The 24,911-nt window shown below is 38.3% G+C and overlaps 1 protein-coding gene across 3 annotated transcripts in view; it reads right to left on the bottom strand.

Moving 5' to 3' along the window:
- MEGF10 (multiple EGF like domains 10) overlaps nucleotides 1–24,911 on the bottom strand; it is a 95,405-nt gene that overhangs the window by 17,238 nt on the left and 53,256 nt on the right. For all 3 annotated transcript variants that reach the window (XM_072359551.1, XM_072359549.1, XM_072359550.1), the window contains exons 9-14: nucleotides 23,213–23,425; nucleotides 17,966–18,140; nucleotides 16,970–17,090; nucleotides 14,077–14,240; nucleotides 11,014–11,116; nucleotides 1,620–1,766 (exon numbers count right to left, since the gene is read on the bottom strand). In XM_072359551.1, the coding sequence (XP_072215652.1) occupies nucleotides 1,620–1,766; nucleotides 11,014–11,116; nucleotides 14,077–14,240; nucleotides 16,970–17,090; nucleotides 17,966–18,140; nucleotides 23,213–23,425 (923 nt within the window). The remainder of the gene's footprint in view (nucleotides 1–1,619; nucleotides 1,767–11,013; nucleotides 11,117–14,076; nucleotides 14,241–16,969; nucleotides 17,091–17,965; nucleotides 18,141–23,212; nucleotides 23,426–24,911) is intronic.

Genomic DNA, 24,911 nt, shown 5'->3' with positions numbered 1-24,911 from the left:
ATTATTACTTACATATTTATACTTAATATAACTTATCACGTAAAATAACTTGTGTAATATATAATACTAACTTCATGACACCTTCTTTCTTTTCCACCTCTTTTGGAGAGGACCTAGTAGCACCACTTCTTGGCCTTATTTCCCCCGCCTCTTGACCCTGTGGAAGTAGGGCTATCTCCAATTGCAGAGGATTTGCATTTCTCTGCACTGAGCACCTCTGACACAGAACTAGAACTACGTAAACTGAAGAAAAGCTAAGCTGCTAGAAAGCTGCCACATATTTTCTTGTGGGTAGATACTTGTATGTCATATTTTTGCCTCCCTGTTTCTGATATGAATTGCCTCATTCTATCTGCATCTCTTCTCTTGGAGCATTTAAACTCTATAGGAGCATATTTTTTCAAATACAAATATGCATATCTATGATGCTATGATCTTTACTTATGCCTGATGCTATTGGCTATTTACCACTGCTTCAAATTAAAGCTTAAAAAAGCAGTAGTTAAGCTAATGATTCCTATCAGATTCAGTGGGAAGCTAAATTTTTGAGCTTTTGAAACTCATAGATGCCAAAATATGCATTATAAAATTATTAACTGTCAATCACATTTGAAAATGCTTACCTTACAGCTGAGGCTCCTACCTTGTTTGTTTCTCAAAAAGTCATGCACACAACAAAATGTGAATAAAAGTAAATCTATCGCAGAATCACAGAATTCTAAGTGTCGGTAGGGACCTCTGGAGATCATCATGTCCAGTCCCCTGCTAGAGCAGGCTCCCTACAGCAGGTTGCACAGGAAAGCATCCAGGCAGGTCTTGAATTTCTCCAGAGGAGACTCCACAACCTCCCTGGGCAGCCTGTTCCTGTGCTATGTCACCCTCACAGGAAAGGAGTTCTTCCACGTTTGTATGAAACATCTTAGGTTCCAGTTAGTGCCTGTTGCCCCTTGTTCTATTTCCTCACTTCACTGAAAAGAGCTTGGCCCCATCCATGAACTGGGGAGCACAGAACTGGACACAGTACTCCAGATTTGGCCTCACAGGGGAAGGGCATCATCTCCCCACCAGGGGACGGATCATCTCCCTAGACCGTTTGGCCACGCTCTTTATAACGCAGCCTAGGATACCATCAACCTTCTTGGCCACAAAGGCACATTGTGGGCTCATGACCGACTTGTAATCCACCAAGACACCAAGGTCCTTTTGAACAGAGCACTTCTTCAACAGGTCAGACTTGAGTCAACACAGATGTGTAAGGTTATTCATCCACATGTGCAGGATCCTACACTTGCTCTTGATGAACTTCCTCAGGCTCCTGTCTGCCTAACTGTCCAGCCTGACCAGATTTTGTTAAATGGCAGCACAGTCTTCTGGTATGTCAGTTATACCACAAAACGAAGAGCACTACTAGATGGAAAGATTTGTTTATTTCAGATAACCCTTCTGTTTATTCATACACTTTTACAACTGAAAGATCCCACTGAGGACTGTTGCACTGTATTTCCTAGTGCAACTAACAAAGCTAACGAGGTATTATATCTTACTCATTCCACGTGAGAGAGAAAGAAACAGAAGTTGCAATGCAGTTTTAGTTATAGAAAGTTTTACTTTGTCCTTACTTCTTTGACAGGTGGTGCCTCGGTATCCTGGTGCACACTCACAGATTCCATCATCTGGAGAGCATGACGCCCCATTTTTGCAGTAACAAGACAGTGAGCAATTTGGTCCCCACTGTCCCTCAGCACACACGCTGTCACAGTGTATACCTGCAACCATAAGCAAGATTGTCAGCACGTAAATATAAGGAGCTTTTCTGCACAGTTATTTAAAACTTTTGATTCTCAGAGGACCCATTTTTCAAAATACCAATAGCAAAAACCGTTTATGAAAATATCACTAACATCAGGAGAATAGAACAAAAACAAGGGAAACTTGCATCTCTGTGCCTGCATTCCCCAGGCCCCTGAGTAGTGAGTTTCTTTTATATTCTAGTAGTAGTGCATTCTAGATGTACTTAGAAGCTGATCCCGAGCTCTGTAACAAGTACTTCCGTAGCCAATTCACATGGAACATAAGAGCTCCATGGGATGCTACCTTCAGGCTTCCTTCCCACTAGCACTTTAAGATCTACTACAAAGACAAATGCAAATCCCTTGGTATTATAAAGAGCTCCATCATTTTCCAGGATAAAAATTCTTTTTTTTTCTCTCACTTTCACCAATTGTATCAATAAAGAGAAATGAAAGTAGAAAGAAATTTAAATGCAACAAAATAAAGGCTTTTGCTTCCTCCACAATGGCTGCTTTAAAACAGCAAAATCTTATTTTCAAATTTAATGTTAGGGAAATACATGACAAAAGGCACTGCAGCAGCTTTTCCCCCTGAATGTAAAAATTCTTAAGGTCTGAGATAATTTGGTGTAATAATGCAGCGCAGAACACAGAATGATTTCTAATTAGTAGTGAGCTGATTACCGCTAAGCCTCATACCAAATGGAAAAGAGTTTCAAAACACAACACATGAGCATTCCAAAATGCTTAGCTGCAGCTCTGTTAAGGATGCTGGTCAGTCAGTTGTTTTGTCTAACCATTTCTGGCATAAAATTGATTAGAAGTGGTGAACCCCCATACATAAGCTGTAACGCAAACTGCTCATTATAATCACGCTTCATCACATGTTTGGTGTTGCTTTTTTTTTTCTGTTGCAGCACAGAAACATTAAATATAACTTTCCTAGTTCCTTTCAATGCTATCTGCCTTCAGAAAGCACGCTACATGCCAGCAGGCACCACCGCTGCGGGACTCAGACCGTATTGTGTCTACAGTACTTTGCATTAACAATTAAGTATTATTGTAGCGCCTCTACTGAACAAACCCTTCACTAAGGGAAAAGTGGACGGCATCCAACCACAAGTATGTCTTGCTTTGTAAGTATTTCCAGAAAAATATGTCACAGGTTCGTGGGCTGCCAGAGTTCTAATAAAGCAAAACCAGTTTCACATGTGACAAGAAAAAATCTGAAGAGCAAAATGCAGTGTTCGCAGCAACACTGAAAAATAGTTACAGTGTTTGTTTATGCACAGATCAGACACAGAGGTAATTCCCCAACCCCCATGGCATGGACTGTGTAACACTGCCTACATCCAAAGACCAACTCTCTAATTAAAGGAAAGGTGAAACTGCAGACGCTTAAATTGTTTGTTTCTTTGCAAGACGATCAACAGTCTGGATAATCAAATCTGTGGTTCAACAGATTGCACCAACTACCACTATCAGGACAGAAAACACTTGATTTTTAGAAGCCAGGTACTAACCACCATGAGACAGCACACCAGCACCTGAGAGCCCAGTGATCACTTGGTGAGTACCAACCTGACAAATGAAAGGAACCCCCCGAAATAAAAGCCTTCTTCCACCACGACTAACTTTTTTACTTTTGCTTGCACAAGCAATGCCATTCTGCTGGTTTTATCTACTACATTTGAGAGGCAGAGAGCATAAGCTGGCTTCTCAGCATCTGGGTCAACTTTTTCATAAAGTCTCTACTTGTGCGTGAACAGACATAAAAGAGGGGTTTGATTCTGAGGGATGCTGATGCACACAGGCAGGATGAGATCACTGCATTTTTTAGAAACAAGACCACTTATTTCAGGCGCTTAGGTCTTCTCTGCTTGAGGCTCCGAAATCTGAAAAGTTGGGTTTGTGTCTGTGAAAGCACAAGCAGACACATGCAGGGGCTTTCAGCGCTGAGCCTGACATTCTGTTCACTTGAGTGTTATCTGTCATATCATACAGAGCTCTGCTCAGCAAACCCCAATAGAGAAAAGACATTTTTCACAGAGTCTTAGTGGGTTTCAGTGGTGTTCAGTATACAATGCTCACTGTTAACAAGTCAGTGGTTGCCAAGAGTTACCACAGTGCATTATGTGCGGTTATGTAGACCAGTGACATACAATAACACCAGGCTCAATTATATCGTCTTGATCGGTGCACAGAGGATGCTTTATGACAGCATGGTGTCAAAGGGTGATACTGGACATACTGGGACAGAAAAGAGGAGGAATACATACAACACAGATCCACCAGATGTCCAAGAGCAAAGCAGCATGATTAAAAATAAAAAAGAAACAAGTTCCTCCAGTGCACATCAGGGAAAACGATCCATTTGGGAAACTAAAATTTACTCGTTGTTCCCTCTTTTCAGCACATACAAGAAGGTGGTCAGAATGATATCCCCCCTACTCAGCAAAAGCACATCACTGAATAACAGTTATGACAATTTAGCATACTGAAAGAATGCTGATTATGACATCTGTTTCACTATAAAAGCAATTTTATTACATTTGCTGCTGATCAGAAACAAAATCAATTGCACTTTTGTGTCCAAGAGTGTTAAGAACGACTGCAGCAGAAGAAACAGAAATTGATTCACTGACTACCTCTCTGTAAGTAAAAGTACTTTTAAGTCTTGCTCAATAGCTCATAATTAGATGAGAAAGATAAGATAAATGAGAAACTGAGTTTCAGATTTTTACAAAATTAAATACAAATATTTCTGAGAAAGGATAGGAAAGAAATATCGGAAGTTGAAAAGGAAAATAAGAATTTCACAACATCTGATGCTTTCTGTGCTATGCTTTTATAGAAAAGCTAGAAATGAAGGAGAAGAAAACAACACTTTTGCTAGAAGCTGGAAACATGACTACCCTCAGTTTTCACAACACTGGTATCAGCAGGCTTACAACTGCCGCAAACTTAAGTGAGTATTACCTTTGTATGCAACAAAATTGGTTTTGATCAGTTTTTGTGCTGATCTTAATACTGATAAGGATATCTGTGAGGAAATGTTTTTGCCAGAACAACAGACAAAGAACTCTTTGATGGCCTTCACAAGTTGCTAGGCAATAGCTGAATGGTCATGATAAACTTCAGCTAAGCTGCTCTGAAGAAATGCTCATGCATTTTATATCCAGTGCTTTATGTTGGGGGCCCCACATTTAAATCAGCACTCCCCCAGCATTTGTAATTGCATGAATAAAGAAAACAATTATTTAAGGATAGGAATGTTTCTGCCCATGCTAGCAGCGTGTTTACATACCCTCCATACTGTACTTTTAATATTCTGAGACCTGATGATCCATCCAGATCATTTCAACATAGAGTTTATTTGTTTTAGCACTTAAAGGGAAAAAGTCCAACAATTTCTTATGATCTTCCAAGGTAATTATTGGACTAACTACTTTTTCTCAGCTTATTTTGTTTCAATTAGTCTGATAAAAGTTTTCCAAATATTAATAAGCAAACGTTTTTTGTTTTGTTTTGTTTTGTTTTGTTTTTCATGTATTTGCTATACAATTTATCTTTACAACACGTGGAATTTTCAAGGATAGGCTCAGAATTAAACCTTATTTGGACGGTGCTTTACTTTCCATTGCTCAGAACTAAGCTTAATATACAGTATAAACAGCATTGAGCTTTCAAAACGTGAGGAAATCTTGATTCTATCAAGGCTAATGATTAACTTCCATTGTGGTGCAAGATATCACCTTTCATATTTAATTATTTGAGAAAAACCGTTTAAATTACTGCTGTTTAATCAATCGGAGACTTATGATGTGAGAAAACTGGGTCAGAATTGCTGCCCTGCTTCTCTGTCAAATGGATGTGCAGCCCAAACAAGGAAGCAACAACACAGGAAAATGATGGAAAATTTCAGAGACACTGCTTAGAGGTACCCTCATTGTACCTAACAGAAGGGAAGACCTTGATCAATAGCTGAAGGAAGTGCCTCCTTAAGCAGCTACGGAAAGGATTACAGACTTTTCTCTAGGAGTCACTGCTGCTTCTTCACAGAAGTTTGTGCCTGGGAGTTCTGGTAGGAAGCCAGGTACAAAAGCTTCTGTACAGCAGTTCTGTATCAAACTGAAAGCAAATATCAGTAACTGTAACTTTTAGTGGAAGAACCACTTCTGAGATAACCCTGGTATCTTTCTCAAAGCCATATTGTTGCTGCACACTGTCACCCAACCCAGTGATGCTTCACTTGTCATCCACAACATTTCTGGTAGCCACAGGAAAGTAACAGAAAACATCATTTCTCCCTTTCTGACCTTCTCGGCAGGTAGAAAATGAATGTACTTAATGTACTGATCTAAAGTTTTTCTTTTAAAAAAGTGATATTTACTTCACACAACGACTCACCGCAATGCAGATGCAAAAGAGATGCAGGCACAATGGCACAATTAGGGTGTCCCTTAACTGAGGTTTGGAGAGTAAAGTACACTGTTTGTCATGACACCATGCACACATACAGCTTCAGTATGTGCTGCACAGAATATTTGCAACAACAGACACTTGCGCTTCAGAAACAGAGAGAAGTTGGCCGGCATGGAGGAAAAACCGTCTTGGAAGAGGCTCCTGGCTGGGGTGCACCAGGGCGCCGGCACTACGCATACTCTCGGTAGCATCTCATTTCTCAGTCTGAATGTGAGAAAGGGCTATGACAGTACTCTTTTATGTCTTTTTCTTCTGTGTAGTAGAAAAAAGAAAACTCTGTACACACTTAAAGCTAAGGAGCACGGGAGAGGTCTAGCTGGTGCTTCCCTGGGGACCTAGCTATTTGCATTGGTGGAGAGGGTGTCAAATGACAACCCTGTCTGCTCTAATCCAGCAACAAATGCGCCTCTTAATAGCAACACCGCGAGCACATGGAAAAGACACAGCACTTCCTCACAGCAACAACACATCTGGTGATAGACAATCTGACTAGCGTCAGCAGGTGTCCAGCACAGCAAAGTCACCAATATCCTATCTGACACAGCATGTGAATAAACACCAGGCGTGCTGGTAGAATGTAGGCTGATATTTCTGCATCTGTCTTTTCCATAAACCCATGCTATTGTTTTGGTTCAGATAGCAGACTACTGGTATTGCACAATCCCTGGCACAACACAGTCTTTAAACTGATTTTTAAAACAACAAGTGTGGTATGACACGACATTTCTTCATAAACAGAGATCTCCACGAGAACTACATCCAAGAGAGCACAACAGCAATGCTTTACCACTGACACCCACACTGTACTGCTGTAAGCAGACTGTCTGGAAGAAAACCTTAGCCTCTTTTATAAATCTCTAATGAAAAAAAAATCAGTTTGCAAGAATACGGATTATTTTAGGCAATTGGGAACATCTGTGTTCTTGGCAGTGGCTTGTAAGACAGGTTAACTTTAAGGAATGAAGTTAGCAGGCACCATGGTGCTTGCTGGATTGTGCGGTTATTCAGGGAGGTGGTAGAAGTGTCTCTTTCACAGAAGTTAACTTTGGGTTTTGGTATAAATTATTAGGAGGCTTAATGATCATTACCTGCTGAGGAGGTATGTTTTCTGTCTTTACCTTTTGGCTTTTTATTTTAATCCTTCTTACTCTTTTCCACTGACTAGCTATTGCACTCTCTCCAGATGAAGGAAGGTTATTTATAAGTCACAGTGAAAATGTCAAGGGATGAGAGTGTTTGGGGCAGACATCATCTTCAGTGTGGGCGGATGTTTCTCATTTGTACCATCATGTCATGTGGCTCCTGGAATGTGAGGGAATGGCAAGAGTGCCTGGAAAAAAACATCACCCTTAACTCTTGCTTCTCTCAACAGAATTAATCTGCTATAGACCAAGCACTTAGGCAGTGCAATCTCTAACAGGAGTCCTATGTAGAAAGGGACTTTTGTTTAGAATTCAGAATTTATCAGCACAGATAAAAGAAACTAGATTAAAAACATAAAGGTTATTTAAACAATTTCAATTATTTCTAGAGTTTTGCCACAACTCCTGACACTGCAGTAGTCAAAAACAGAACTTACTGATTCACTCATAGCTACCATTTCCAGATTATACAACAGGCGTGTTCAAAAATAAAGCTTATTTAAGAAACTGAGCTATCTAGCATCTTACTGCTGACAGATTGCTCAGCTACAGTTCTGTCTTGGGACCAAAGCACAGGATGCATGTGAGCAAGACTACCCTGGCTATCTGAGGTGCATGCATCCCAGGGCAGTGCGCTTCCTCTGCCCCAGTGCTATGGCACAACTGTGTCACCCAGCAAGGGAAAAATCTTCCAGTCCTGATTTGTTTCTGCAGAGTTATATAAACTCTTCTCTCTTTCCCTGGGGAAACTGTAGAAAAATGCTCTACTTGGAGGGATGGGAAAAAGACTGCGATTAAAGTATCTTCTCTGAAGCTTTACATAAATCTGGAAGCATCAGAACATTCTGAGAAATTTGACTTGGATTCATTTATTCTTATTAAAAAAAGATAATTTAAAAAAAAAAAAACAACACTGATTTCATATTCATAAGTTTGTTTAAATGTGCTTTTTTAACACTCCCCTCGATGTTTGTTCAACAGCAATAACCATCATTTGTTTTAGCATCAGACTGATCCCAAATTGGTTTCCTGTTAGAGTTTTGGGTTGCTTTTGTTGTTGTTGTTGGTTTTGTTTGTTTTTGGTTTTGTTTTTTTTACAAATTCTCCACCTGTTTCTCCACCTATTACGCACACATATACGTACACAACAACCCTTCTTAATCCTGAGGTCTAATGCTACTCCCCGCAATGTAACACTACATTACAGCTATTTGAGAACCTGTTTCTAAAATATTCTCTCCTTTTTTAAATTATGCTAAATATAAATGTCTACACAAAGAACAGATTCCTCCTGGGTACAGCTCTAACATGTGAAGTGTGGGAGGAGGATTTTTCCAGACACTGAGTATGAAGCAAGCTATCCCATTTATGTCATGTTGTATGTCTAGACATCACCAACTTGTTGAAACTAGTCTTACACACACTACTGAGATGACATCATCCAGGGATGGATACCCAGTTATCTCTACAATCACACATACAGTCTAACTGTGCAGAAGAAGCAAGTTTTTTCTGAAGGCAAAAATATTTTGTCCTTTTCAGTATTTGAATTCCAGCACTGCTAAGATTTGTACCGTGCTTGAAGTTCTTGTCACTTCCTATGTTGGTTATATCCCACTGGTTGCTATTTATTATTTTTTTAAATTTGTTAGAAAAAGTTATGATTTTTGCTACGGCCTTTCAGGACTACTAGTTTTAATTTGGCTTTATTCATTTACGTACTTTTGGTCTATGATGATTTGCCCCAGTTTTAAAAACCTCCTAACACTGAATTTGGATGGTACACCCAGAGATTGTGAACATCTCTATCAGTCCACACCAAAGTCATTCATGATCTGCAACTGTTCGTATATCTTTCAGTGTCTGTATGCTTTCATAGATTTATTAACTTAATATACCATATTTTGAACAGTTCAAAAAAGTTTTAAGAAAGAATATTCAAAGACATAAATGCAATTCAAAGGTTAATCTGCAAATAAGAACATCAGAGGCCATTAATATAACCCATAACACAAAGCAGCATCTCTAGAAAAAAGTGGAATAATGTTTGTTTGTTTGTATGGGGTTGGGTTGTCTTTTTTGTTTTGTTTTTTTTGGTTTGTACCCTTGCTTGTTTGTTTTGTTTGCTTAATTTGTGGTTTTTGTTTTAACAGCCCCCTCAAATCACTTGTGTTGTTTTTGCATTCTTGTGGTAGTCATTTCCCAGAGGTATCTGAGTGGCTGACAGCAAGTTACACTGCAGCTTGTGGGAGAACAAATTCAGTGAAAGCCCAGCACAAAGGTAAGTGCTGGCTCTGGAAACCTCTGTCTTTCACACTGAAACCAGTTGCAGGACAGTACAATAAGGAAAAAGCCTCTTCAAAGAACTTGGCAGAAGCCTTCAGACAAATCACACAAATAAGTGGGTAAGCCGTATTCAACTGCAGCTAATCAACCTGAACTGCAGACAGAGACTTTTGCACAAAATGCCTGTGATCCACCTACAGAGTTGAAAGAAATAAAAACACATAAAATTTGGAAGAAAAATCAACAGAGATCGTATATATGAGAGGTCATAAGCTCTACGCAAACTTTTATGAGCAGAATAATTTGCTAACCATTTCGAATCTATTACTTGTTGCAGATTACCCACTCACCTCCACCTAGTATGCCTAGAAGCACCAGAGAAAAAAAGAAAACAACAGTATAATGGTCAAGTAGGAAAAATATTAACTTATGAATGGGTGAGGTGATATTAAACAATACTATACTACACCTGAAATCACAACAGCAGAAGTTAAAAGGTATGTTTTTCTTGCTGGCTTTTCATTATTAAGTGGAATGAGTCCATACTTGAAATTAGATCCTTGCACTGCAGCAGCAGTGAGTATCTCACAGCGAGACACAAAGTGCAGAACATTCTACAAGACAAACTCATGCCAGCTAATCGTAATTGAAGATGAATGAGCTTTTCCAACATTTACAGAATAAAGATCTGCGTGAGAATTAAATCTCCTAAAGGAAACATTAATTTCATGATGGTTCAACCTTCCCCATAGTTTCATCCTGTTTTCAAAAACCCTGCTTTCCATAAACAACAGAAACAACGGTTGACAATACATGAAACACAATTCTGATGAATAATTATATATTTTCCCAAACACCACAACAACAAAGATGAAGGGAAAAAAACCAAAAACAAACAAAAAAGAAGTGCTACTCTTTTAACTCAGGACAAAACATATACAGAGAATCTGTTTTGTTTTGTTTTTTCCCCAGAAGTATGAGAAACTCCACTGGCAATACAGCTTCTGCACAACTTATATCAAAACTGGTAGCACAAGATCAACAGCTGTTCACCAGTTCTGTGAGGAGTCATAGTGTGGAGCTACACAGGTTGTAAGATTCCATCTTCTATTCCCAGTTTTCTTAAAAACCACAGCCAACAAAGTTTCCGTGCCTGTGAATCACAGGAAGGGACACAGCAGCCACAGAACCGGCCCCTTCTCCTTCCAAGCCCACATACTGCTCTTCTACCCACAAAAATAAAAAGAAAAATGACCAACTCCCATCATACAGGAAACACTCAGTGTATTTTGCAATGGTCCCTTTTGTACCTGACCATCCTGGTAGACAGCGGCAGTAACCCGTGGTAGGATGACAACCATCTGCATGGCTGCAGTCACAGCGTTCAGCACAATCCATGCCATATGTGCCATCCTGCGGCCAGGAAAACAAAACAAAACAGAGATGATGAGAACTGAGAGTTAGACAAGAACAAGTTCTGGTCAGTCCTGCCTCAAAAAAAAGGAAACCTCAGATCTCTTCTAAGCCTGTAATCAGCTTACTTAGTATAAAATGCTTTTGGCTATTGGAAAATGTTGATGTTCTACATTTCCATTCTTTTATTTGAGTGGGGAAGATAAAGAATTAAATTGTCTGGATAAATATTCAGAAGCATACGCTATCAGTGGTGGCAATGGAAGTTTCTTGTACCGTCCCTTTAATTTCTCTTATAGCTGAGACCCTTGTCTAGGACCCAGGAATCCTGGAGATGGGAAATTAATTCACTTTCCTTGTTTCAACTGATAATGTTTTCCTCTGCATAACAGCACAGAATATATTGGAAAGGAAGCCTTCTGGCTATTACACATTACTGTTTTGGCTGCTGAACATTTTTGAACCAACAAATAAGGTTATCAAAAGGTTAACATTACAAGTTAAATAACTTTCTCAGTGTGTTCAACTGTGCCAAAAAGACACAGCTGATTTTCGTGGAACTGTGTCAGAATATATGAATTTGACTTCCTGTTTCTAGAGTAGAAGGTGGCACATATTTTTAGACAGTAATTTCATATAAGGTCAATCTTAGAAACAAAAAATAATGTTTTTACAATGGCTTCCTCAAAAGAAGGCTAAAATACATCAGCAAATAGAAAATGTAGATACAGCATCAAAAACAAGGAAAAAGAAATGATATTTTTGAGTAATACTTCTGGGGCTACTCACACCAAAGGAAATTAAGATATGTCAGGTTTAAAAGACAGTCATTTACACTCAAGGTTAAAAATTAGTCAAAGTTACATTAAAAACTGGAATAAAACATATCAGAATTCATCTGGTTTGTTTGTTTGTTTGTTTTTTCTGTAGAGTTCCACAGAATATGGATACTTAATTCCCAGTCTTTCAAGTCTGAAGTAGAAAAAATCGTGCATTACTTGAGAATAAGGAGTGTTTTGCTTTTCTTAAGAATCCATTTTTATTGGGAGAAAAAGAAAAGATTAAGGAAGGCACTTCCTTTGCATGTAATCAGATTTGGATATAAAGGAAATTCTATAATATATTGCTGAAAAAGGGTAATTTTAGTCTGCTATGTGTTTTGTCCAAACTTCAGTCAGTTTTGATTAACAGTCTGAACTGTGGTATTGATTTTCTAAATTTAATGAAAAAAATAAAATAAAATAAAATTCACTGACAAGTATTTGCATATGGAAATGATTCTGGACAGTATTTGACACAAAAGTAAAAGAAGGTGGGTGGAGAGTTGAGAAAGTAGGTGACTGTAAGTTGGTTGGGAATTGTAAATTTGAGAATTGCTTTTGAGCACTTTGCTTGCTATATTTGAAACAATGGAACAAATGGCATGAAACAACACTGGTCTTTTTTAATGAGTCACTTTTAGAAGTGCTAATGGAACTTAGGAGATACTTACTAACATCTTTCAGAATTAGACACTAAGTGATAAGCAAAGCTTCTTCAGAAAAACAAAAATTAGTCTTCTTACTGAAATGCATTTGTTGGAAATGTTGCATAAACACACACAGGAAGCACTCTAATCAGCTTTCCAGGATATTTTAGAATCTGTGTGTCATTTTATTTACTATATCAGAATGAGTATACGCTAATCTAAACTACATCTAAAACAAAACAAAACAAAACAAAAACAATCCCCCCAAAAATATTTCAGAATGCTCTAGAGCAGTTCATTCAAAACAAAGGTGTTGCTTCCAGTTACATGCTGTAATTCAGCTACTTTCATCGTGTTACTGCTAAACAGAGGTAATCCAAACTGACAGAAGCTTGAAAATGATGTGCACAGGGAATTTAGATGGTTCATATTGAATTCAGGTGATTCCTTTACTTTTACATTATGCCACCAGCCTACTAGGGAAATGGCACTGTAGAAATGAAAGGAGGACAAAGACAGGATCAAGAGAGCACAGAGTTGTTTTGTTTTGTTTTGTTTTTAAATATTGCTTAAAATTTCCAAAAAAAACTGAAATCTGTCATAAGGAAAAAAAAAAAAAAAGGCTTCTGCAAAAATACATTTTTTTTCACCAAAATATTATTTTTGTTTTGCTTATGAAATGCATTTGGAATAGTTGAACAGAAAAACAAATTTTTTGCATTTTCCATCCATCTGTGTTTTGGTATTAAGGATTTTTATGGCTTCTTATGGTGTAGAACAGAACTATGTGCACTGTAGTACTCTACTACACTATTACTCTGTATACACGTGTCTGTCTACAGAGTGATTTCTGTCTCAGGTATAATAGAAGCCACAGTCCTGATAGAAAGGCAAAGGTCTGTCATGAGATTGCATGGTAAGAATGCCTGACTGAGAAAGGAAGTTCTTCATTCACACCTTACCACAGATATGACTAATGTAATTAAAATTATGTTGCTAAATGTGGAATATATCTTTGCAGCACTTTTCTGTCATTGTTTGGCCTTGAAATAGTCTGATAGAAGCAGTTTTGATGGCACTTCATGCTGAAAAACAGGAAAAAGTTGGTACTGTGTTTTTCAATAAGTCCTAAAAGAGCATGGGAAAAGCCTCAGGTTAAAGTTTCAGGTGTGAAAGCAGAAAAAATGTTCATCTGTGCATCTCTGTGTTGTGTAGGCATTTCTTGGACAGTCATCACTGCTGGACTTGATGATCTCAGAAGTCTTTTCCAACCTTTATCAGCCTAGTCATTCTACTCTGTGCTTCAGTGTGATGTGCAGCAGAGTTCTTCCAGAAGATTTTATGATGTATGTCCCTAATCTGGGTAAACATGGGATGACTGTTAGGTGCAGTGCTTCTTAGGGATTTATTTCCATGAAGTGAGAAGAATTACAGTAGTGTGCCCCTGCCTGACATTAACACAATGCCATATTGAGCAAAATGATTGAACTACCTGGCAAGGGAGTTCACACTTTTCTCCTCTCCAGCCCGGGGCGCAGGTACAGGTTCCATCCAGAGCATTGCAAGCCCCTCCATTAAGACACTGGCAAGTTAAGTTACAGCCAAGTCCCCAGGTACCGCTGGGACAATTGATTGAACAGTCTACACCATGCCAACCTACCATAAACAAGAATTAAAGGGAGAAATTAGTCAGGTTTTTCCCCAACTCCTCACAGAGCATGCATTTCCGTCCACCTCCCATTTGGAATGCACAAAATTGCTATAGGACAGTATTACTATTTCAGCTGAGAGTTTGTCAGGATTTGAACAAAGATGCAGAAGGGCACCTTGTAACATCTGTGCACAACATATACTTTGCAGACAGTGCCAACATACAGGAGCTATTGATGAGAGATTTGAAAGGAAAACACGGACACCTTGAAATTTTGCTGAGAAGCACCAACTATATTGAATGTTCTAAGGGATAGCCTGTAAAAAAAATAAATCATAATCTTTTCACTTAAGCTGCTGCTTTCACAGTTCTTGCACCAAAACTAAATATAGACAGTTCTGCAATGCGGTTTTAACAGAAATCTTGGGTTCTCCTCCCAACTGCACCCCCCATTTCACCGCCCCCACCCCCCAAGAAAAAGAAAAAAGAAAACATATAAAGTAGAGAAAGCACAACAGTAAAGTAGTGCACAAGTTGGATTTCTCCATGGATACACAGAAGACCTTGTAGATGATTTCTGCACTTCTCTTCAAACACAGAACAGAATATAATGGAAAGTGTCTCTGAAATGCAGCATTCACCACTGATTATGTCTGATAGGAATGATTCAGATTGTGCACTGGATAAACAGAAATGTAAATAGATTTTCAAAAATGTGATCAACTACTGGGTATAACAGAAACCGAGTGAGCCAGTCATATGTTATCATCAGCAATGACACAAGCCAAGTTTCTAATTTTGTACCTTGTTTACAGTAAGTGAAGGGAAAAATAATTCAGCAGAGAGTACAATCAATAGACTATGCAAAACAAATGTATTGAAATAGAGCTGCCTCGTGTCCTTGATTGTTAACTGCAGAGTTTAGGGGTCATTTCAGGAAAAAAATGTTACACTGTAATACTAGAAAACCGAGACCCTTTCTCTCCAGTGTTTTTCAAGGCTTTTTTAAAGTTTCCTTCTCTGTCCCCTTAAAGAGCTTCCCATAGCACAAGCACAGTTAGAAGAGGCAAATAATGTCAGATTTGGAATCTTCAGTGGCAGACAGGTTACATTTTCCAAATGCATGCCGATCCACCCACACTAACCTGCTTTCCTCAGAGCTACAGAGCTGCCTCGTTTCTAAATATCACGACTGGAAAGAAACATGACTACTAATTCAAAAAGTAGAGGAAGAATTCTCATAGAAGGAGCAAAGTAGGAAGTTGTAGTTATATGCAACATGTGAAAACTGGAATGTATTCTCATTTCATTGAAATCTATGGGATTTTCATCATTGTCTTACTTGTCTCAAACCAGACTCCAAAGCAATGGGCACCTGAGTTATGAAACTTGCAGAAAATGTCTTCAGTTAATAGGGAAAGGATGTAAAGAGACATGATCAGAGATCTGGAGCACCTCTCCTATCAAAAGCGGTGGAGGGAGCTGGTCTTGTTCAGCCTGGGGAACGCCCTGGGGAGACCTCATAATGTCCTTCCAGCACTTAAAGGAGGCTTAAAAATAGGGAGGAGAGTGACTTTTTTAAACAGTATGATAGCAATAGGACAACAGGGAACACTTTTACACTAAAAGTGTAAAAGTGAGGCCCTGGCACAGCTGCCCAGAGAAGCTGTGGTGCCCCATCCCTGGAGGTGCTCAAGGCCGAGCTGGATGGGGCCCTGGGCAGCTGAGCTGGTGAGGGGCAGCCCTGCCCACAGCATGGAGTTGCGGCTGGGTGGGCTTTGATGTCCCCTCCAACATTTTAAGAGTGAGAGAAAATGTAAGCTGGGCACAGGATTTCCTTGGGAGCATTCAGTGTGTATTTCAGGAAGGGATCTTTAAATGGAGCTTAGTCTTATATTTTGTGTTGAACAGGAACTCATGTAGACCCAGATATCTTTACATGTTAAAAGATCTCTGCAGAACTTTTCTCTGGGTGTCTGACGTATTTCTGTTCCTGCCAAAGCTACATGCTGCTGGGAGATGTAGAGGTGGACAGGCACAGCTTCTGTTGCAGGTATGCTGTCCATCAAAATTACTGTTGGCAGGAAAGTGTTGGCCAGAGGGGCTGAAGAGCCCTGTGAGTCCTCTCACAATCTCTCTGGGAGATGCAGAAAATTACACATGGAAGCAGGGAAAAGTAGGCTGCACTGCCAATGGTGTCCTGAGGTTGGGAGAGGAGTAAGGCAATGTTTTCTAAGGGAAATGCTGAGAAAAATAACATTCCAATGAAAAACTTACTGGGAAATACCAAGATCAGTGTTAAAAAGGCAGAAAAATAACTGTGTCTCTGTGGTACAAAGAGTTTGGTAGACAGAGCTGATGCTCATCCAAATAGAGCAAAAATAGGGCTGCTTTGGCTAGGAAGCCTAAGAACAAATAAACTGCATACCGGGAGTCATTCTAGCAAATCTTAGCCCTGCTACAAAGAGACAAGTGGCAACTCTCAGAGTAAATAAATATCAGTAATTCATCCAGCCACAATATCCAGATCTTTCAGATGAATACAAAGTATGTGTCCTCTTCTCTGAGAAGATGCTCTCCCATTTTTCACCTTCCACTGCAGCAGAAGCACAGAGAATAACATATATGCCCTTACAGTTGGTCTACAGTTTATTAAATGCATCGCTTCTTCTCAACTTCAAAAACTCAACTTGATTTTATCAAGCACAGAATATTAATCTGAAGACACACTTACCTGCTTTGCAGGTACAAGAACCATCAACTGGTGAACAGATGGCTTCATTTTTACAGTTGCAGACCGAAGAACAATTTACTCCATATGTACCCGGAAGACAAGGAGTACCACAATCAGCACCCTGAATTACACAAAAACAGAGTCTAAAATCTCTTACAGAAAGTTCAGACAATATAACTGTATCTGTAACAAACTACCTGGACATGGAAAGCCTGATTCCGATGACTGAATCAGGTGCCACACAAGTCAGAAAACACACAACCCATGACTATCTTAGGTTGTCACTAATTCATTCTGAGTGTAAGAGAAAAGGAGTCTTTTGCACTGAGTTTTTCATGATTTTTAGGTCTACAATAAACATTAGTTTTCTATTAGTTGCAATGAGGGCTCATGTCACATAGCTAATGAACAAGCACATGGTGAGATCAATAGATGGTGTTTTTAGTAACGAACAAGTCCTTTGCAAAACCAAAACACAATCAGATAGTAGTTTAATACTGTGGATATGTAAAATATTCTTTTAAGAATTAATTTAGTTGAAACATTACTCCTAGAACAGTCGTACTGTAAAATGTTTTCTGTGTTAGATTATTAACATCCAATGCACAAAGAACAGCAAATGTGTAAAAGCTACTGAATAATGTATCTTAAACTGTAAAAACAAATGTCTTTGTCTAGAGTTTCTCTGAATGGAGCACAAGGAATCAATATAGTAAGATAACAACTGAAGCCTATAGTTAATTCCTTCATTTACATCTCAGGAGCACTTCCTCGTTTGTATTTCAAAGTCTTATAAAGCAGTAAACTTCTCTTTCATAAAGTGGTTACATTCCAGTACTTAGAGCTAATCACAAGGTCTGCCTTTCCAGGGTCTTATTCTGAAACGCACCCTGTGATAGCCAAATATTCTTACCTCTCATTTACTATGGTAGAGATAGGGCACTCTGGCATCTTTAACCTTTCTGTACTTCAATAAAGAAAGTGAAACATACTTACCTTAAATCCAGAGGCACAGGTGCATTTTCCAGTCACGCTGTCACAGTCAGCACCATTTTGGCAGCTGCAAATCTGCTGACAAGACTTGCCATAGAACCCCGGAGAACATGTCTCGTTGCAGTAGAGCCCAGACCAGCCAGGCTTGCAGGAGCATTCTCCAGACATAGGGTGACAGCTGCCAAGAAGGGATGAAAGGATAAATAATTCAGGGCTAAATGTGACACCAGTATTTTTATTATTTTTTTTTTCAGAGAACAAAATGCTGTTATAGATAGGTTGTATAAAACATCTTGCATTCTACACATAGAGATGGGTTTCCTACCCAAACCACAGAGCAAAGGGCTCTGTCTCTACTTGTATAAATGCATGCCAATTAAGATAAGAAAAATCAGTATTACATATCACATAGACATTTTTGGAGGACATGAAGAGAAAAGAAGATACATCATTTTTCTGCATCTTGTTGAAGACAAACTTCTCTCCTAAAACATAGTTTTTACTATTAAATACATATCTATGGTTACAGATATTAAAGTAGTGAAAGCTTTAAAATCACCAAAATTTATCAGTCGATGTTTGTTTTAACTGGAATAGGATCCTTTACATAAGGCTGACCAAATTCAGCAGCAATTTGTCTGAGAAATGATGCTACACTAAAATAACAATGCAACAACTAATCCTAAAACAGTAACAAAACACTGAATGAGTCCCAACCACGCTCTTTTCAAACCTTTGGTTTAAAAGAGAACAAGAGGCATCTTTCCTGGAATGCTACAAAATCATTTGCATTGGGCAGAAGTCAGATATACCACCAGATCAGGAATCTTTTGGAGAATATCTCCCCTGTGTTGGCCATACCTGGTGGCAGACCATCTGTCCCTACCTGGAACAGCAGTTCCATTGAAGAGCCAGTCAGACAGCTGTTGCCTCATAACAAATGGACATCATCAGCTGTGCTAAGATGTATGTGCTGGAAAAGTGGACACAATGGGGTACTCTGTAGGACTCTGGCAGACAAAGCACTTGCTTAATTCTCACCAAAAAGAAAGTCTTAAAATCCAAATCCAGTATATTTACAATGGGAAGACTGTTTAAAGATGTTTGTTTGCCACTGATTGAACTTTCTTTAAGAGTGCTGGAAAAATGTGCCTTTGTCCAGGCACATTAAATTACCCATGACATGAGACCGATTCTGCGAGATTTGCTGACAGTTTGCGTGGGGGTGTGCGGTGTCTATGAAATAAAGTATTTTCCTAACCACTGGAAAGTTTAGAAAAACACCTACCACGCTTTTAAGTACTATAACATAAGTAATAATCGTGTGCTCTGAAAAAGTTGCATAACAAGGAAAACGGGTATTAATTGCTCTTAGTCTCGAGATACATTCTTTCAAAACCTAAGTTTCCTATTGCAAAACAGAATGTTGTGCTGTTCAAGGAAAGAATGAATTATAAAGGCATGTTATTATACAGTCAGTTCTGTATTTACAATTATATTCACAGTAACACTACAAGAATTTGAGGGTCATGAAGAATTAAAATCGCTTTTTAAAAGTATTAAGCTAGCTTACATACAGCCAAGAGGAAAAGTTGTTTTAGTTAAATGATGCATGCAAAATTGATTCAAATTCATGTTATTCATAGTCAACACTTCCGGTTATTTATTCAGTTATAAGTATACTTACCAATGAAATAACTTGGAAAAGAACTATTCTCATGGAAAACAAAATGCTAGACTAAGAAAACACATGATGGGAGAATCAGATTTGTACCCTATTCTTAACTCTTTCCTGTAGGCTCCCAGTGACATTTTGGATCCAGTCCCCAGGTTTCTTACCCATGGAGGAACACAGGTCAGGGAATATGAAAGGGTTGTTTAATCCATAACTGAATAGCCATTAGAATATGAATTAGAATATTTTAAATGTAAAATTAATAGTACTGTCATTTTAAGACATATGAGTAAATCCTAGCTTTATTTGTTGTTGGTTCTTTTCCTTTCAGAAGAGAGGGAGACTACATGCATGAGCAAGCATTAGGTATGAAGCAGAGGCATCGATATTCTGTGCCCCCCAGTGAGTGTTACAAGGCACACTTGCACATATATTGATTGACACCAAAATTAGTATTCCATAATTTGTAATTAGATGTAGGAAGCTAGAGCTGTTCTAAAGCTTTTTGAAGGGTTCTCATGCAGTTAGCTTAATTGCCAATAAGATTTATGTTAAGATAGGGAAATAAAGAGATGCTGAGAAATGCTGCTAGTACAGTCACTCTTATTTGCAATCTTTTGTTCACACTTTCAAGAACTACAACCTTACACTGACATGAAATATATCTGTGATAATATATATTATAGCAATTTAGATGAATGCTTTAATTTTCAGCCAGCTGACTCACTCTGGATTTATTCTTAGCTATCTACTAAAGAGGGGCATATCAATAGTGTCACTCAATCAGGGAACAGAAGTCTGTGTCTCATTTTCATTCTATCTCATACCTATGAAAACATGTAACAGAGAAGAACCATCACCTGAGTGAAGAAGGTTGTTATCTGATGCTGTCCAAACAGAACAAAACGCCTGGAATACATCTATATCTAATCCTGTGTGGGGTGTATGGCTATTTTGGCTGCTACTGTTCATAGCTACAACAACAATGTACATGCCTTTCACACTCAGAAGCTCCATTAACCAACAGCAACAGCGAAATACCTTTAGCTTACCTACCCTATGTGTAAATTGACTTCATTAAATAAATAAATAAATAAATAAATGAGTTATTGGCAGAGTTGTTTTGATGCAATTTCCTCAGTCATAATATAGCAATAGAAATGTGTACACAACATTTTTAAACTATAATACATCACAGTGTTTGTTTTGGTTTTGTTTTTTTTTTTATCTTTAAGCATTTGAAGAAGGCTAGACACCTTTTTATATATTGCAGCTTACCTACAAATCACAAATACTCACACATAAACAGTGGTTTTCTGTTTTTTTCATGGTTATTTTTAACCTTTATAACCTCCACATGACAAATTGAAAGGAACTCTACAGCACTGTAGGGTTGGGAGCATGTTTGCAAGAGCATAACAACCAATGAGGAAAACAAAAAATTTTCTAGCCATAAGAAGAAAAAGAGTACTAACTCTAGAGAGCTTCTTATTGTTGCAGACAGTCACGAGAAAAAGGGAAAGCCTTTAAAGTAAAAGAGGGGAAATAAGCTCAGATATTAGGAATAAAATCTTTACTCAAAGGCCACTGAGGCCCTGGCACGACTGCCCAGAGAAGCTGTGGTGCCCCATCTCTGGAGGCACTCAAGGGCAGGCTGGATGGGCCCTGGGCAGCCTGAGCTGGTGGGGGGCAGCCCTACCATGGCATGGGGTTGGGGCTGGGTGGGCTTTGATGTGCCTTTCACCCCAGTTCCTTCCAATGATTACTCAAATAGCCTTTTAGCCTTTGATTTCTGTTATTTGGTGGTATTATTCACCTCCTGAACTCAAGGGATGAAACCTAAGTATGACTAATACACTTTGAAAGTCATGAAAATTTTTATTTTCCTCACTGGTTACTATGCCCTTGCAAATATGCACCACACCTACAATGCTATTAGTCTTCTTATTTGTCATGTGGAGGTGAAAATGTTCAAAAGACCAGTCAACCATATGTTACTGTTTACATGTGAACATTTGTGATCTGAACTGACGACAAGCTATCCTGTACAGTATAAATGAAGAAACAGCTGTTGTTGAACATGAACCAGAAATAATCCCTGTAATATCAGAAACACTATACATTGTAATGCGTTCCTGTCCAACAAAGCTTCTGCAACAGTCTACAGACAAATCTGCAGGAAAGTAGCTAGCATTATTCATAACGCAATAATATGGGGTCTCCCAACATAATTTGAGAGCTAAACAGGTCGACATTACGATTCCATTTATTCTTGAATGCATTGCCCAGAGTGGCTTGATTTTATGTCAAAAACACAGTAGTTTTTTTCAAAAGACATCTCAAGTAAATGGGATAAACAGAAGCACAAGTACACGACTATGCAAGCACATGAATGGAAGGCAAATTCAGCTTGCTGTCACACTGCTTGCCAATGAATGGTATGTTCAGCAACTCAGGCAATCCACAAAACAATTTTTCACAGAGCCTTAACAGGTCATTTCCACGTAAGTGCTTGAGTGCTTTAACATCACTTCTAAACTCTGACTAAAGGCCTTTTTTTTTTCTTTTTTAATCTGTATACAAAGTACAACAGCATAATAATTTCTGCAAAACTTCTCTGACTACAGTTTTCAACAGCTAAATTCATCATATACTCACAAAAGTTGTATAAAGTACCATAACTACTAACTAACAAAGGTACATGTAAGTAAATGCACACCAACCAAAGTATTTCATCAAAAGAACAGTTTTGTAATAAGAATTGTTCTCTAAATACACTGACTTGCTTCAGCTGACATTCCTCCTTCACAGCTGAAAGACTGTCTCCAAATAGTTAAGCCTGCAGATTTTCATAACAATTATATTCAGAGAGGAGCCCACAAAGACACAAAGAATAAGACTATGTCTGAGAAAGGAGAGATGGGAAAAGGCAAGACAAGTGAAAAACTGCTTTTAGTTGGTTTATAGGGATAAGATTTTAAGAGCTTTCTAGTGTTTATGTGACAATTAAAACTAAAAAAGAAAAAAGAAATCTAGATTTACGATTGGTAAGGCTTCAGAAATTTGGATTAGAATACTCACCTGCTCTAATTCTTCTATAAATACAGAGGGGAGGGTGAGGGAGAGAGGAGAGAGAAAAATGGATTCTCCTCCCTTTCCAGACTCAATCTTAAGTCTTTATATCCATTGATTTCAATTGGGTTCACATTTAAGTATCCCATAGAATGGACTTCATGCACAGGGGAATATAAAGGTTCACTCATGTGGTAAATGTAGCAATAGTTCACACTTTGTCATAACATTTATATCATGTATCAGTAACTGAATGTAGAGGTTAATATTAAGAATAAATACACATATGAGTACCAACAATAAGAAGCTCTCTAGAGTTACTATTTTCTTTCTTCTTATGGCTAGAAAATGCTAAATACTTCCAGAAAACTTTAGTTGCTTCCATCTGCATGAAAGTATATCAGGAAGCCCTTCTGTATCAGTAAGTATTTCTTTTCACATTATATTCTGATTTCTATGCCCTACACAGAAAAAGAGAACAGGCTATAGGGTGTAAAGCCTACCTCCAGGTATTATGCACGTGGCAGGGACACTTTCTGTCACATTTGAGACCATAAACTCCCTCAGGGCAAAGCCTTGTTTCACAGTGCTCTCCAGTATATCCTGGTTCACAGAGGCAAGCACCACTGATATGGTAGCATTTCCCACCATTCATGCACTGGCAGGTCTCAGCACACCGTACTCCGTAAGTGCCCACTGGACACTCATCTTGACATCTGTGAGAAAAACAAAGGAGAAAGCCATTAGTTTTACTTTAAGTAAACTACAGCTTTCAGGGGTTTTGAGGAAAATACTATTTATGAGGAATCTCTGCTTCAGGTCTTAAATTTGTCATAAGTAGACCAAGAATTTCTGTACCCTTATATTTAAAAATATAAAATATAAATTTTATATAAAAAAGTTACAGATTACCTGATAATATGACATACTGTTAGTGCTTTTATAAGCTCAAAACTTGCTGATTTCACTGGTCATATAAATAACCTAAGTGGTAGTTTCTTTCCACTCTTCTTATACAGTTAGCATTTCATAATAAAACTGTATGACTGATGGTTTACTTCAGGAAAATTTCAAAGACTAGTATAGTACAAGACACTGCAACATGTTCAGCAGAGCCCTCTGAGGTAGAATGGGAAGGCACATTCATTTCATGCTTCTGTGGTACATACCTCAATCTGGAAATTTTAAGGTGTTTTTAACAGCTCTGACCAGAGTCAGTAATAAAATCTCTTTTATTTCAAAGGGTTAGCATTACAACAAAGTGGAATCTAACTAAATCTTTCCTAATAAAGTTATACAAATAAAGCTGAGAATGAAATTTCTCTAAATAACAACCAGCATCCCCAGAAAAATTAGACAATATTTATATGTCCAGTTTCTTTTTAATAGCATATTCATTAGTTTTGAAGAGTTGAACTTTAAACTAGGCTCTCTTGTGTTAAATTAGATCACCTAGAAACTGTGATTTTACTCCAACAATTCTTTTTTTCTTGCTGTATGACCAAGTTTCAGGAGCAGCTAACCTGACTGAAATCTCAGGCAGACACTAGTAAGTTAAAAACAAAAGCTGAGAAGAGTTTAGAACCTTTAAATATCATTTTTGCTGCTGGCATGTCCATCCTAGCTCAGCCAATGTCCATGCGTTTCTTGTAATACTTCCAACCCTTGCCAAACCTACAGCCATAATAACTGGCTGTCTGCAGTCTTGGTTCTTACCCATTCCTGCCCTTAGAGTATCTTGAAAAACAAAAGATTAACAAATCCACTCTATTCAGCAGGAAAGAGGGAGCTCAGACTTGCAAAATGAATCAAAATACTGCAGTCTGCAAGGAATTTCAGACTACAGTCAGATTTATATTCTAAGACAAAAAAAAAAATTTGCTTTAAGAAAGACCAGAGAGTGACATGTGGATTCTCACATGAATATTCTATTGATTTCCCTGCTGAAATGTGTCTCTTTAAATGCATCTACCAATCACTGCACTGTTTCCTCAGAGGCAAATTCGCATAGATCATTCCAAAAGAAATGCCTCCTACTTATTCCAATAGAATCTACAACAGATACAAACAGTAAAATAATGCTATTTGATAGAGCAAATTCTCAGCTACAAAACACTCTGTTTCAACAAAGTCAACACCATTAGCTATGCATTTTTGCCAGTGATTAACTAAGAGCATGCAAAAGGTTGCACCAGCAGAGGT

The sequence above is a fragment of the Excalfactoria chinensis genome, chromosome Z (genome assembly GCF_039878825.1).
Source record: "Excalfactoria chinensis isolate bCotChi1 chromosome Z, bCotChi1.hap2, whole genome shotgun sequence".
Classification (NCBI taxonomy): Eukaryota; Metazoa; Chordata; class Aves; order Galliformes; family Phasianidae; genus Excalfactoria; species Excalfactoria chinensis.
Note: the sequence above shows the minus strand (reverse complement) of the source record. Positions and strands in the feature narration are given on the sequence as shown.